The sequence below is a fragment of the Encephalitozoon intestinalis genome, chromosome VI, assembly GCF_000146465.1.
Source record: "Encephalitozoon intestinalis ATCC 50506 chromosome VI, complete sequence".
Taxonomy (NCBI): domain Eukaryota; kingdom Fungi; phylum Microsporidia; family Unikaryonidae; genus Encephalitozoon; species Encephalitozoon intestinalis.
In genome coordinates, this window is record NC_014420.1 from 90,523 (window position 1) to 104,629 (window position 14,107).

General features: G+C 44.3%; 10 protein-coding genes and 1 non-coding gene across 11 annotated transcripts; 3 read left to right on the plus strand and 8 right to left on the minus strand.

Moving 5' to 3' along the window:
• Window positions 1–28: 28 nt before the first annotated feature.
• On the plus strand, window positions 29–1,351 carry Eint_060680 (uncharacterized protein; the record flags this gene model as incomplete). Its single annotated transcript, XM_003072990.1, has 1 exon — window positions 29–1,351. The coding sequence occupies one exon, from the start codon at window positions 29–31 to the stop codon at window positions 1,349–1,351; it is 1,323 nt and encodes a 440-aa protein (XP_003073036.1).
• An 89-nt stretch (window positions 1,352–1,440) lies between these two features.
• On the plus strand, window positions 1,441–3,777 carry Eint_060690 (vesicle coat complex subunit; the record flags this gene model as incomplete). Its single annotated transcript, XM_003072991.1, has 1 exon — window positions 1,441–3,777. One exon carries the CDS (start codon window positions 1,441–1,443, stop codon window positions 3,775–3,777), a length of 2,337 nt encoding a protein of 778 aa, XP_003073037.1.
• Window positions 3,778–3,900: 123 nt separating this feature from the next.
• Eint_060695 lies at window positions 3,901–3,963 on the minus strand. Its single transcript, XR_002670142.1, has one exon. It is a non-coding gene; the product is annotated as a small nucleolar RNA SNORD31 (small nucleolar RNA).
• A 33-nt stretch (window positions 3,964–3,996) lies between these two features.
• On the minus strand, window positions 3,997–5,775 carry Eint_060700 (uncharacterized protein; the record flags this gene model as incomplete). The annotated part of the gene is made up of 1 exon (XM_003072992.1): window positions 3,997–5,775. The coding sequence occupies one exon, from the start codon at window positions 5,773–5,775 to the stop codon at window positions 3,997–3,999; it is 1,779 nt and encodes a 592-aa protein (XP_003073038.1).
• A 73-nt stretch (window positions 5,776–5,848) lies between these two features.
• On the minus strand, window positions 5,849–7,270 carry Eint_060710 (aspartyl-tRNA synthetase; the record flags this gene model as incomplete). Its single annotated transcript, XM_003072993.1, has 1 exon — window positions 5,849–7,270. The coding sequence occupies one exon, from the start codon at window positions 7,268–7,270 to the stop codon at window positions 5,849–5,851; it is 1,422 nt and encodes a 473-aa protein (XP_003073039.1).
• Window positions 7,271–7,445: 175 nt separating this feature from the next.
• Window positions 7,446–8,210, plus strand: Eint_060720 (uncharacterized protein; the record flags this gene model as incomplete). The annotated part of the gene is made up of 1 exon (XM_003072994.1): window positions 7,446–8,210. The coding sequence occupies one exon, from the start codon at window positions 7,446–7,448 to the stop codon at window positions 8,208–8,210; it is 765 nt and encodes a 254-aa protein (XP_003073040.1).
• Window positions 8,211–8,381: 171 nt separating this feature from the next.
• Window positions 8,382–8,750, minus strand: Eint_060730 (uncharacterized protein; the record flags this gene model as incomplete). Its single annotated transcript, XM_003072995.1, has 1 exon — window positions 8,382–8,750. One exon carries the CDS (start codon window positions 8,748–8,750, stop codon window positions 8,382–8,384), a length of 369 nt encoding a protein of 122 aa, XP_003073041.1.
• A 51-nt stretch (window positions 8,751–8,801) lies between these two features.
• On the minus strand, window positions 8,802–10,472 carry Eint_060740 (Snf2/Rad54-like helicase; the record flags this gene model as incomplete). The annotated part of the gene is made up of 1 exon (XM_003072996.1): window positions 8,802–10,472. The coding sequence occupies one exon, from the start codon at window positions 10,470–10,472 to the stop codon at window positions 8,802–8,804; it is 1,671 nt and encodes a 556-aa protein (XP_003073042.1).
• Window positions 10,473–10,529: 57 nt separating this feature from the next.
• Eint_060750 (SSM4 protein) lies at window positions 10,530–12,944 on the minus strand (the record flags this gene model as incomplete). The annotated part of the gene is made up of 1 exon (XM_003072997.1): window positions 10,530–12,944. The coding sequence occupies one exon, from the start codon at window positions 12,942–12,944 to the stop codon at window positions 10,530–10,532; it is 2,415 nt and encodes an 804-aa protein (XP_003073043.1).
• Window positions 12,945–13,038: 94 nt separating this feature from the next.
• On the minus strand, window positions 13,039–13,611 carry Eint_060760 (Ssu72-like protein; the record flags this gene model as incomplete). Its single annotated transcript, XM_003072998.2, has 1 exon — window positions 13,039–13,611. The coding sequence occupies one exon, from the start codon at window positions 13,609–13,611 to the stop codon at window positions 13,039–13,041; it is 573 nt and encodes a 190-aa protein (XP_003073044.2).
• Window positions 13,612–13,673: 62 nt separating this feature from the next.
• Window positions 13,674–14,096, minus strand: Eint_060770 (uncharacterized protein; the record flags this gene model as incomplete). Its single annotated transcript, XM_003072999.2, has 1 exon — window positions 13,674–14,096. The coding sequence occupies one exon, from the start codon at window positions 14,094–14,096 to the stop codon at window positions 13,674–13,676; it is 423 nt and encodes a 140-aa protein (XP_003073045.2).
• Between the last annotated feature and the right edge of the window lie 11 nt (window positions 14,097–14,107).

Below are 14,107 nucleotides of genomic sequence, written 5' to 3' on the forward strand. Positions count from 1 at the left end.
AACCGCCCCGGAATGACCCTGAAATAACATGGAGACTGCAAGGAAGATAAGGAGACACAAAATACTTGCATATGCACTGACTGCGGTGGAGGCCATGGGGCTGTCTGTGGTGGTTAAACAGGCCGTCAGGAATCCGCTTAGAGTTCTTTTGAATCCACCGAAGGGCCTTGTGCGAGGTCTGTGTTCCATCCCTACTATTATGCTATGGATTGCCATATACATATACCTTTCGGGGAAAGTTGCACAAGAAGCAGGAAGGCCTCGGACGGTCATCTTCTTCTATCATCTTACCTCACAGATAATGTTTTTGGGGTACCTTTCCAAGCCGGGTTCAGATGTTGGAATGAATAGTAGATGGGTCACGCTTATACCAACAAACGGATGTTCTGTATACAGCGTGGCTCTTTCCATATCCTCGGCAACACTCCAAACATATATTGAGGAGATTCTATGGATGAAGCCAAGATACACACGAGTTAGAGGATTGTTCAACTACATGGGAAGAAGTATAGGAGTGATGGTGCGAGACATGTTTTATCTTTGTATTGGCAGCGAGTTCATGGCAATAGGTGCTCTTACGATGTGCTTGGTAGTCTCGAAGACTCTGTTTCCATGGTCACGCCTTGGACCTTTCTGGTTATTCCAGGGAACAGCTTGGAGGATGTCTGGGGGGTTTTTGGCTGCCAACATCTCTACTGCTGCTTATTTTCTTCTGATGAGTGCCATTGATAGGCTTCTAACTTACAACATGTCACTGATGAATCTTGGCTTGGGCGACTACTGCTGTAACGAGGAGGAGAGCATCAACACCTCAAGACTGAGGTTTTTCCAGATATCCGAGCTTTCAATGAAATATCCCGAGGTTTTCAAAAAGGTGGCAAGATCAAACAAAGCTGTTTCGTCCCTTGGGCTGTATGTCCGTAGAGAAGAAAGAGAGATTTTAAAGATCATGGAAACGATGAGGAGAGAGAGGGAAACACTTGAGTCCCGAATGTGGTTTTCTGTTCCCCAGATCACCCAACCTCTAGACAAACCAAAGGCGTTGGTTGTTCAAAGAAAAGTTCAGTTTGTAAAGAGAATAAGATCGTATAATTTCATTGAGATTCTTGCATCCAGGATCGTATACTTCTTTAAGATACGTATTTTGATTAATAGATACAAGGGCACCAGAAGACCGTTCCTTCTGGTAAAGAGCTTTATGAAGTTTCTAGAGAAATATAGAAGGGACTACCTACTTCTCAAGGATCTTGACGAGACGTTTGAGGCCTCGATGAAGAATCTGCACAACGAAATCTCCAACACCGAGGAGGTGATTGGGATTGGTCTGGAGTCGGAGCTGTTCTGTAAGTAACCTCGGGGCTGTTAATAAAGTTTTGGATCTTCTAGACTACTGTAAAGGTTTCATAGGAATGATAATTGAGACACAAGGATAAACAAACAATGGGGATCAAGGATACGTTTGGAATGGAAGGGATAAGAAGACTCTTTGAAAGAGGTTCGTTTGTGGAAAATCCCCTGGGCAAGTCATTGATTGTGAAGCATCTTTCGTCTCTGAATTCCAAGAGGCAGATCAAAGGGGCAAGGAGTCTGGTGAGCAGGATGCAGCGTGGAGAAGATCTCTTTGAGCTCTGTAATGATGTCATCAAGGCGATGGACACAAGAGATCCCGAGCTCAAGAGAATGCTCAACCTGTATCTGGTGAAGTATGTGCAAGGATGGCCTGCAAAGCAACTGATATGTATCAACACCGTACTGAAGGATCTTGGAGACGTAAATAGCGAAATGCGACATTGTGCAATTCAAGATAGTGGGCTGCTAGGAGACGGAGCAGTGATCAAAAACTATGTTAATCCTCTCAAGGAGCATGGGGTTAGTGCGCTGCCTGAGACAAGAAGGAAGGTAGCAGACTCATTGAGGAACTATTTCAGGAAAGATCCCCGTTTGTTCCATGACGAAGACCTTTGCGATCTACTGAGAGACTTGGTGTTTGACGAGGATGCAGGTGTGTGTGCATCTGCACTAAATAGCGTTCAAGCCATAGAGAAGGAGACAAGAGTCCTTTCTACCAAAGACATCTATATCCTCTTTGGAAAGGCCATTAAGACAGGAAACAGGGAAATCCTTGGAAGTCTTCTGGAAGTGATGAATAACAGAGCAGAGGACTTCCTTGATGCTGCTCCATTGGTTCCATTGTTGAGATCGTGTAGCCTTCGGATATTCCGTCAGGCATCTGATCTGGCCATTTCTATCGATCCCTCTTACAGGCAAATTGTGTTTGATCACCTCAAAGGGTTTCTTAATTCAAAGGACGAGGAGTTGTATCTTGTACTTGACTATGCCGAGTCTCTTCTTGATCATGTGAAGTACGACAATTCATGCTTTGCCATCTACCACAGCGACAGGAAATACAATAAGATAAAGAAGCTTAAGATTCTATTCAAAAGGCTGGATAGCATCTCTGTGTCGGAAATAAAGAACCAATGCAGAGATGAAGAACTTCTTGGAGTGATTTTGAAGGAGTCTCTTATTGCAGACTATCTTATAGAGGAGCCGTTCAAATACATACGCAAGGCAGATGAAATAATAAGAGTTCTGTACAGTGAAGATGCTATTTCAGAAAAATGGTCGGGACTGATTGAAAAATTCTTGATGAGTGCGAGGGAAGTGCAGGAAAGGCAGAAGTATATCTATCTCTGTGGGAGATATGTCCACGAGATTCCTTCAGAAGTTATAAGAATCCAAAGTCTGTACATTCCTTCTCTAGTCAACGAGACGGCCAGGTTTTATCTTAGCCTCCATAGAAGAGGAGTGGTAAATCTGGAAGAGACCCTAGGGCACCTCCGTCTGGTACAGAAGAGCCCAAAGGACAGAATCCGAGCAGTGATCAATGAACTGAAGACCCGGGGAATAGGAGTGTTTTCAGCATTTTGTGACATCAAAAAGCGGGATCTGAACAGCACTAAAGCCTGTAGATCTGTTGGGATAAAGTATGAGGAAAAGACCACTTCGATACTCGATGGCAAGCCATACTATGGACTAAGTGAAGATGGATTTCTAAGGGAAAATTCTGGAGAAGCATTGGAGAAGTTCCGCGAAGAGGAGAAATCTCTACGTGAAGAATGCTCTTCTCTTGAAAGAGGAGAGACACAAACAACCGAGCTCTCTTCTGCAGGAGAGAGTAGTCCATTTCCAGGAAATGGCTCACAATGTCCAGCTCTGTTCTTGGGCAAGGAAGACGAGGAAAATGTTTGGCTGAGGTTTGCTGAATCTCATCGTCCTGTTGAAGGTAAGAGGGCCAAAGAGAAGGAATCCACCAGGCTGATAGACACCCTTGGGCTAAAAGGGATTCTTGCCATTGCTGGTGAAGAGGTTATACTTCAAGTGGATGTGCTAGAAAGTCCATTGGTTATTTATTACAGGTGTAAGGGGCGACTCAACAGTATCAAAATAGACGGCGAAGGGACTTTTTCTCTTTTCACAATAGGTCTTCCAGTAATCAACTCGGAGTTCAGCCTAACAATAGGAAAGTCCAACTACGAAATCTACCTGGGAATCAGAAGCTTGATGAATCCATTTGAGTGCTCGAAGGATGAGTTTGAAAGGAAATTCCATGAGCTCAGAGACCACATACTCCTAGGGGAAATCGACACTGGGAAGGCATATGCCGTCGACAACCATCGGTTCTCATTTTCTGTCCTTGGCTCAAAATTCTACGGAAAGCATCTCAATGGACAGGCAATCCTCAAAGGCCCGAGGAAGCTGTTGGGACTCTTTTAAATATATCGAATAAACAGGTAAGAGATAAAGAATTTATTCCCAGTAAATCCAGGTTCTGTCTTAGTGGCATTGGAAATGCCCTTCCACCCGATACCACGTGGAGGTGCAGAGATACATCAGGCACGAAGTCAGATTTTGCTACATCGTCAGTTTTCAGTCTGGGGCGGCAAATATCATCACTCTCCGGGGGTAACAAATACAAATGTTTTATATAGACAACTATTTATTACCAAGCTTACCCATCACTGATCTTAACGTTTTGCCATGGCGTTTATTTGTTCCTCCCTTTCTCAAGTACTCGTGGCAGAGGTCTCGAAGCTCCTTGCTTCTTCCCAGAACCTTGGCCATCGAGTCGGAATCAAGATATGCAATCATCTCGGTTGCCGGTGCCCCAATCATCTCAAAGCACTTTATCACACCCTCCACCATCTCCTCCTGCTTCCATATGTTTCTTCTAACTACCCTGGATAGAAACGAAACAACAAAGTTCTTCAGATTGGGAAATTTCACCAAGGTTTGGAGTAGAGTCCTCACTATCAGCACAGGCAGCTCCTTCTCCAGGGTTGTTAGTGTAAACAGAAAGTCGCTCTCTCCAAACTTCGAGGATTTGAAGCAGAGATCGAGAATCCGGATGGCTTTTGAGACTTCTGGAATTCTGTGTACAAAGATCAGAAGTTCCGAACACTCCATAATTCTCAGAAATACATTTAGAGACTCACTGTCAACAACATAGTCGGGAATATACTTGTACACGTCAGACTTCTCCAAATACGGTAGGAGGGCATACATAAAACGGCTGTCCTCGAGGTAATTATCTAACAGATATATTCGGAGCTGGCCCTTGACCGCTCTCCTTCGAAGGATCGTTTGTATCAGACTTTCCTTCTTCGGCCCATCCTCCAAAGACTTGACAAGATCAACCACTACCGTATCTTCCTTCTCTTTCAGAAGGTCAACAAAGCTATTCATCCCCTCCTGGGACTCGACCGACTCCAGAGTAAGAGCCAAGGCCTGGTCGTTGGACTTGGAGATCTCAATCAGCTCCTGATCGCTTAGCCGGAAGTAGGAGGCATAGTCCTTAAGAGCCCCATAATTCTCCTTGAAAACCTCCAAGAGGCCTTCTCTTCCTATCGCTACCTTTTCCTCGGAAATCATTTCCACAATCTCCTTAACATGTGTCTCCCTTTCTCTAATCACATAGCTCAGCACATCCACTGACTCGTCCGTTATCTTCGGTATAATCCTCTTCACATCGAGCTCGACAAGGCATTTTATAACATCCAGCTTAAAGTACTGCTTGTTCTCGAGAATTATATCAACCATCGACTTGTAGACCTCTTTGTTCAGGAGATATGCATACAGGAAAAACGAAAGGCTGTATCTCTCGTTTTTTCTTATAAACATCAAGGTCTCTAGTGAGTCTTCAACACTCAGCGTCCTTACAATTCTTGAAATCCCCTTGTCTACCGCTCCCGGGTCTCTTATCTTCCCAATAAGGCTAAAGGCCTCAGAAACAGGGCTTGGGAACTCCTCTTCCTTCTTCTCGTGGAAATATGTCTGGACCGTATTCTCAATCTCAATGTTGCTGCTCTTCACAAGCGTCTCAAAAACCAAATCAATAAGAAATCTAAAGGGATCAAACTCCTTCCTTGCCTCCTCTCCTCCCCTTCTTTCCCGTGTCTCTGTAAAGTCAAACAGCTTCATCTCAGGGACAAACCGGTTGAGTGTGCTTGGAATTCTCTTCAATATTCTTTTGTTCAACATGTGCACATGATAGTTCAATGACCTCTGTGCATACCGAGGACACTTTATCCCTCTACTTTGTGCATGGCGCAGATATGCAAGAAGAGCCACAGCACTTCTCCTGTCTAATATTTTCGAGACTGTACAGAAGAAGTATATCACCTCCATCGGGCTCATGTTCTTAAGATAGAAGATAAGAAAGGTCAGGCCTTCTTCAGAAGGCCTCTCGACAAGATGATGTCTTATCTTTTCCATCAACAAGGCCTTTGAGAATCCAATCTTAAAACCAGTTTCCAAGAAAACTAAAAGAACAAGCCAAAACCATTTACTAAGGGTAGAGTCTGCTTGGGTCCCTGGGGAACAGCGAGAAGCATCTTATGTCCCCCATTCCAAAATATGCCTTCATCACCCTCTCAAGTCCAATCCCACATCCCCCGTGGGGTGGAACCCCATATTTGAACGACTCCAAATATCCTCCAAGAGAAGATGGAGATATCCCATGCTCCGAAACATACCTGACCAAGTCCTCATAGACATTTACTCTCTGTGCTCCAGATAAAATCTCCTCTCCCCGTAAAATAAAGTCGTACGACCTTGTTATTCCTTTCTCCTCATTTCTGTATGTGTAGAACGGTCTTGCAGATATCGGATAATCCTTTATCACAAAGATGTCGACATCATGTATCCTCTTCACTATCGATCCCAGTCTCTTCTCGTTTTCACTGTTGAAGTCATCTCCATATCCCATCTCAACACCCTCGCCCAAAAGAAGATCTACACATTCCCTGTGCGTCAGAACAACAGGCTCCCGATTATACTTGACATCTTCAAATCGATGGAAAGACCTTATTGTATCCAGCTCTTCGCTGTACTCCTTTTTCAAATTGTCGAAGATGCTTACAAACATAGAGTGGATGAACTTGATCACATCGTTATAGTCTGTGGATATCTCCATCTCCATGTCAAGCCCAACAAACTCACTTAGATATCTGTTGATGTTGGACTCCTCTGCACGATACACATGCCCTATCTCATACACCCTTTTGAGTCCTCCTGCAACAGCCATCTGCTTGTACAGCTGAGGACTCTGAGCCATGAACGCCTTTTTCTTGAAGTAGTCCACACTGAAGAGATTTGCCCCTCCTTCGCTCGAGCTTCCAATCAGCTTCGGTGTCTTTATCTCTACAAATCCGTTTCTACGGAGATAGTCCCTGAAGAAGAACATCACCCCATCAATCACCCGAAAGGTGGCTCTTGTCTGCGGTGCTCGAAGATCCAGGGATCTGTTGTCCAGTCGGATGTGGTATGCAACGCTTTGGAGTGTTGGGTTTTTTTCCCGTTCCTCAATCGTTGCAGAAACATCCTTCATGGTGAATGGAAGGTTTTTGTCTGCCATGCTGAGAACAGAAAATCCGAGGATGCGGATCTCCACATCCTTCTTGCTACATCCAGATATTTCTGTCTCCTGCTTGACAACCCTTCCCTTTACTTCAATATAGGACTCGTGCGCCACCTTCTTGAGAGAGTTGAACTCCTCTATAGACAGATCCCCTTTCCCATCCTTGGGTCTCTCGCACATGCACTGGACTGTACATCCATTGTCTCGCAGGACTATGAAGATATACTTGCCTGTGCAAGAGGACTTGAGAACAAACCCTCGGACAATCACGTGTCTTCCGTCAAGGTCTCCGCTCAGGTCCTTGATTTCACTTACTCCGCTTATGGAAATCTTGGAAAGTTGGTCTTCCATGGAAGGGTTGAAAATTCAACCTCTTTCTTCCCCAAAGCTCCAACTTAGTTCTTGGCCAGAACAGAAATTGGCCCGGCAACTCAGGACTGGTGATATCGGCTGGTTTAGGAGTCTTTTGTCCATTAAGGGGAAGAAAGGAGAAAAAAGTATAAGTATGGAAAAATGAAAGCTACCAATGCAAGAGAACAAGACATCAGAAGAACTCAAGAAGAGACATATTCCTCTGGATTTCATCCTAAGTATAATCAACTTTTTCGTTGCTGCTGTACAGCTGGGGTATGGAAAGTTTAAAGGGGACCAAAGTAAGGATAGCGGGTTTAGCAAGTATTCTAAATTTATAACTGCTATAGTTCTTCTGATTCCCATATTCAAGATCTTTTACCAGCTGAGTAGATTCAGAAGAGAGTGTGGAGTCAAGAAGATGAATCGAATTAAGATTCTTTGTATGGTTGCGTATTTGCTGGTCCTTTCTGCAGCAATTGTATTGCTTTTTAAAGATTCACCCAGTTTCTCCCTGGAAACCCAAGGTATGATGGTAGCTCAAGCATCACTTTTGGGAATGGTCATTTCGTCCTTGCTGATAAATTACAAGAATCTCCAAAAAGGAAACTACATAGACTACTTCATCATATTGGCTTCTCTTGCCTTTGCAGCCAGGCTCGTAGCTCTCTTTCCTCCTTTCAAAGTCTATGGTATAGTGGTGGCAATATCCGAATGGGCCTCCATAGCTATTGCACTTGTTCTCCCTGTCCTCCAAAGCCTCCTCTATCCCGAAATCATCTCCTTACCGATCTCTTCAGAGGACTTTGCTATGCTAAATGCCTTGAATGCAGCTATTCTTATTCTTGGAGCAGGGATAGTAGCATCTCCTTACATCCAGAATTGGTACTCCAAATTTAGAAAGGATGGAAATGGCACTCAAAAAATACCAGCAAAGTAGCAAGCAGCGTTCGAACACCAAGTTAAAGTCCCCAATAAAAGGCCATCATTGCAATGAATATAACGATAATTAGACAAACTTTCGATCCAAAACATTTTAATTGGAACAAAGAACACAGTGATATCAATCGTAGAATCTGGTATAGAAACAATTTAATAAAGGACGTACCAACTATTCAATTTCTGCAAACATCTCATCAATGTCATCAATTTCTTCGTCGCATCTAATGCCACCTGCTAGATAATGAATCCTCGAGGAAAGCCCCAGGACAATCAGTGTGTATCCAATCAGGTGTCCCTCTGGAATGTTTGATGTCCCCAGGACATAAAGTTCCTCAGCTACCCGACGTATCTTGTCTCTTTTACTTCTGGATTTGTCGAGTAGGAACAGATTCCCAAGCCTCTTTAGATGAACAAGCTCCCTAAACAGCCTTGATCCTCGATGTCCATTCTTGGACTTGTATACAACCATCTCTAAAATTTTCAACTCTTCTGCCAGCTCCTGACTATTATCTCTTGCCTTCTGTGTCTTTAAGGCCATTCCAACCAGGGGTCCCCAACCCTGGCCTTCAACCCACGTTCTTCAGGATAATCAGTTGCATTTCTTAATGTTGAACTGCCACAGATTCCCAAGCTGGGAGGTCGCTCCTACGTTCTTCAGCTGATTGCTTCCAATCCCTAAGGATTCAAGGACATTCAGCTTCGACAGAAGCTTGGGCCACACATACTCGTCGATCGTTCCTCTTGCAACCAAGTATATGATATCCACACTGTTCTTCTGCCCTATCCTATGTATTCTATCTTCGGCTTGTAGAAGAACTCCGGGATTCCAATACAGCTCTGCAAACACCACTGCTCTTCCTGCAGTAAGAGTAAGCCCCGTACTGCATGCCGTGATACTCAAAAGTGCAGTTTTTATCTCTTCGTTCTCCTGAAAGCTTTTGACCAGCATGTGCCTGTTACTGCTAGGTGTCGATCCGTCAATCCGAATAATCGAAACTCCTTTTTCTCTGAGAAACTCTTCAAGTCCATCCATCATCTCGACATGGTGGCAAAAGATGATGAACTTCATGTCTTTTTCTACGATCGTTGATATATACTGTTTTACCTGGTCTATCTTCAGTTTAACCGCTTCTCTGTACTGTGCAACCACATTCGTGTCTACATTCTCCCCCACAAGCTCTTTTGCCGGATCCCTTTGCTTTCCTTTGCATTGCAAAACAACCTGCCTTCGGAACTTGGGAGGTAGTTGGCTTAGCACCTCGTCCTTTGTTCTTCTGATCATCAGACATTTCTTCAAGATGTAATGAAGTTCCTCTGCATTGCTGCAACCCTTGTAGTCATACCACTGCCCAACCTTTCTACCGTTACAGTACCTGGCTCCATACTCGGCAAACCGTGGAAAGATCGTTCTGTCGATAGACGATATTATGGGGTAAAGCTCCAATGGCCTACTCACTGCAGGTGTTCCCGAGAGTAGGAGCGCCCTAGATGCCCTCTGCAACAACGGAACTATTGCCTTTGTTCTCTTGGTATTCATACTCTTGAGATAATGGCACTCATCAGCAATTACAACACCTGCTTTGCTCCCAAGTAGTACAGATCCATTGCTAGAGGCCATCTCGTAACTTACAATCCCAACCACTTGCCCAAAATCCTCCTTTCTCCTCATCACAACTGCATCTTCTCCTAAGAATCTTCTACAGGCATCTGCCCAGTCTTCAAGTAAAGATGCAGGAGCAATGATTAGAAGAGGCCATTCAGACCGGTAGTAGTATGAAACTGCAAGTGCCTGGATGGTCTTTCCTAGCCCCATGTCGTCTGCAACAATTATTCTTCCCCCTTGTCGAAGAGCGTACTGCACTCCTTCCCTTTGGAATGGAAGGAGCATGCCGTATATATCTCCCAGAAGTTCAAACTCCTGGCTGTCCGTCTCTTTCTTGGCAATCCTCAATGTCCCCTTTGGAATATCATCAAATACAAGTCCGTTTCTCCTCAATCCTCCCTTCACGGCCATATAGTCCTTCACACTTATCCTCCACTCGTTACTGCTAACATCATACACGCTTTCATCCAACCTGCTCAGTTCTGTAGACAATCTCTTGTTCGACGGCTTCAGCACAACCTTTCCATCTCCATTCACATAAACCTTTATCTTCGTTATCTTCATACTTTCCTTCCCCTCGCTCTTCTTCTCCTCTTTGCTCCTCTCAGACATCCGAAGTTTGGCCTCAATTGCTCTTTCCCATCTCTCCTCTCCCATCCTCAAACCCTATGCCCAAAAGAATAAATAGCTAAGACTCCTCTTTATTAACAAAAATCACTCCTCATCAAAGTTCACAACCCTTCTCTCAACCAGGTAGTTCTCGTCCATAAGTCTTTTGTAGAAGTCCTTGTCGCTCTGGATACTTTGTCCCACCTTCTTAGACACAAAGATAATATATCCAACAACCACTCCAAGCACAATAAACTCCGTATTGCTCAGCCCAAGCAGCAGGGTCACTGCATTGTACATGTACCAAATCCCAAACAGAACAGAGATAAAGGCATTGACCTTGCAGAGTTCTCTGACAAGTGCTCGGAAGGTATAGTTCTCGGGAGATGAACTTAGAATGGTTTCCACAATCGAAGTGGAACTAAAGAAAAACAGAAACAGCCTCAGAGGCCGCACTCCCGTGATGTTCGTCCCGTCATTCGACAGCACAATCACCATTAGGCTCCCGAAAAGAGGATACACTGTGTTTATGTATACATTCACAACCCCGTGCTTGCACAACTCTCCAATCGTCTGCAGGAAGCCCTTCTCTTCCTTCACAATGCTCGTTGTAACATGGATTACAATCCAAGAAATCCGAAAGAGAAAAGCTAGTGCCAAGTAGAATAAGATGTCCCCGGAGTCTCGGATATATGCATCTATATTGATTCCCCGGACAATGTGCTTGGCTATAAAGACATATCCGGTGTAAATACAATAGAAGGACAGAATAACAGATAGACTTATCAACCCGCACCTTAAGGCAAACTGCCTCGGAACATAGAAAATGGCAAAATCCGAGGACAAGCGGGAATTGAAGTATCTGCAGATCTCTCTTTCGGTTGGCCTCCTTTGCTCTCTTGCTCTGATATGCTGTCTCCTGAAGATCTTGTTCCTGTTCACACACCACATCAGCATTCGTTTATCACATCCCACTGCCCGGGCATTGTAAAGAAAGTTTTCCATCCCAAGCATCCGGGCTTCCAGCCTTACAACCCTGTTGAGCCCTTTAACCACATAATCACAAAGGATTCTGTTGGAATACAAGAGCATTGTAAAGGTTTTATATGTAAGAGACAGTTTCAGAAAGCTTCTTATCGAGAACCTTATCTCAATTTCCCCACAAGCCCATCGCATCATTGTAAGCCCTATCCCGTAGAACAGGGAAAAGGCCACCAGGTAAGTAATGACCCGGAGGAATATTCTTGAGATTCCTATCTTTGATGCCTCGTACAGTTCGTCCATGCGAGAGTCGTCATCGTCGGGAACAAAGTGCAGGACACCAGGCCGGAAACATCTTTTGAATCTAAGGAAGACATTTCTTATTACAATGCTAAATGTATATCCAATCGACATGTGGAATACCAGCGAAACTCCTCCCTTCAAGACAACACTGTGCTCACTGCTCAGATGTAGTACATACACTCCCTTGTTCAGTATGTTTCCAAACATGTAGTGGAGAACCAGACCAAACGTTAGGTTCATGAAGAATATGTTCAGCATTATTATAAAGTATATCTTCATGAAAATACATACATACTTTATCTTACTAATGCAGAACCTTTTCCGAACATCTTCTGCAAGGCTCATGATTGCCCAGAAAACCATGCCGAATCCTACTAGTCTAGTGTACAAGCCTTCGAGATTCATTGCAGAGAGGAACTCATTAAAGGGCCCGTAGATCTTGGGAACGGAAATGTATCTCCCCATTGCATACATTAAAGGTATAAATGAAACAGGTAGAGTCATCCCAATGGCCCCTGATATTATTGGCTTGAAGAGAAAATTGTTCATAGGATCACTCAGCCTTCTGAAATTAGTTCTCTCAACACCTGTGGTCTCGGAAATCTCTCTAGAAACAGATACGTTGGAATCCGAGGATAGATTCTCATCTATTCTACCCCCTTCATCCTCTCTAGACCCCTCCTCCCGCGGCTCTCTCTCTAGAGACTCTAGTATTGCGCGTGGATTCATCGTCATCCTCCTCCTTCTTATGTCTTCTCCAAACCTTTCTCTAATTTGGTTAAATAAACATCGGTTGACTTGCGCCAGCCATGCAAACGGAATCCCAACTGCTATCCACACCAGAATGTCTCCGAGCTCGGCCCTGGCGTTGGAATCATACAATCCTGTTGACACCATGAAAAAGTATCCATTGAAATAGAACACTACTATCCACTTCACCATCTGTAGGATACACCATGCAAGCACAGTCCCAACCCTCTGTCCTATACCTGCCACCCCCTTTATAAGTACCGATAGAGGCAGCACCTGGGGAGTGTCTGGCTTGTAGATGTCTCGGAACTTGTATTCATAGTGGCATATATCGCACCTCTTGATCTTCGAACACTCCATCCACGACATCAAGCATTCCTTATGAATATACTTGATTGTTCCTGAGCACCGGCATGGACTGCACAGCTCGTCTCCCCTTACATCTCCCGTATGGCAGATCTTGCAGTTCCTTTTTTCTTCGCTCATAGGGGTACTTCATTTTGCCGAGAATCAAGCAATAAATAACATAAGTAGATACAAAAAACACCAATCGAGTGGTAAGAACTTTATTGACCCCGGTCTATAGATTCACAACAGTAAACAGAAGCATCACCCCTTTTCTCTCGAAGTGTTTCTTCAGCGCCAAATCCACGGCATAGCTCAATCCCTCCTCTTCCAGAGAAAGCACATCCTCTACAAACTCAAGTATCTCCTGCGCCCCTGTGATGGCATCCGACGGTGTGTCCTTAATATCGAAGTTCACCATGAAAAAGTGTTTTGTGCACGAAGGCGTATCTACATAGTACTCAAATATGCTGGTAAACACCCTCTCCTCACATGTTATCACTAGATCAAAGTCTTCACACCTCTGGAAGAAGTTCTCGGGCTTCTCCTTTACTCCCATGTTTCGTTCCAGTAGATACAAAATCCCAGACTCTCTGTAGTAGTCTTCGTTTTTCATACACAAATCGTTATAAATCTTTTGGTAGGTCCAGTCAAAGCTATACACATTCGGCTTATCTATTGCTTCCCCCGGGAGTTTTATAACGGGGCTGGTGCCAAAGGACTTGATTGGAATTCCCTTCTTCATAAACAGGTCATGTGTCTGCATGCTTCTATTCTGATTCATTGCACAGCTGACTGCAAGCTTCATTAGGGGCATCCCATTCATTCAAGGTAAAGCAAAGAACTTTCGCTATCTTGTGCCTACAAGCTCTAGTCTTCTTGGCTGCTTTCCGAGCTGGAGTCGTTCAGGAAATTCACCATGGGCAATGAAGGAAACGGAGGAAGATACAAGCTGGTGCTTTCATACCCAGGCGGGTACAATCTGTTCTGCCCCACAATTCCAGAGTGCGACACTAGCCCTCCAAGGTCCACATCAAACTCCTCTCCATTTTCCAACTTCTCCATTGTTTTGATCCGCTCCTCAATCCATAAGATTCCATCGTACATCCTCCTTTTCATTCCAAGGGCCTCAGACGACTTTTCCTCAATCACATCGTTCCATTTGTGGGCGTTGAATGCAAGGGTCTCCCTTAAAGAAAGCCTCTCAAGTTCGGAATACGATATTTCGTCGTTCAGATACCTCTTAAGGCCTGCCAGAAACTCCTCGCTAACCTCCCTGTATAACCTGTCCATTAAGGGATAAA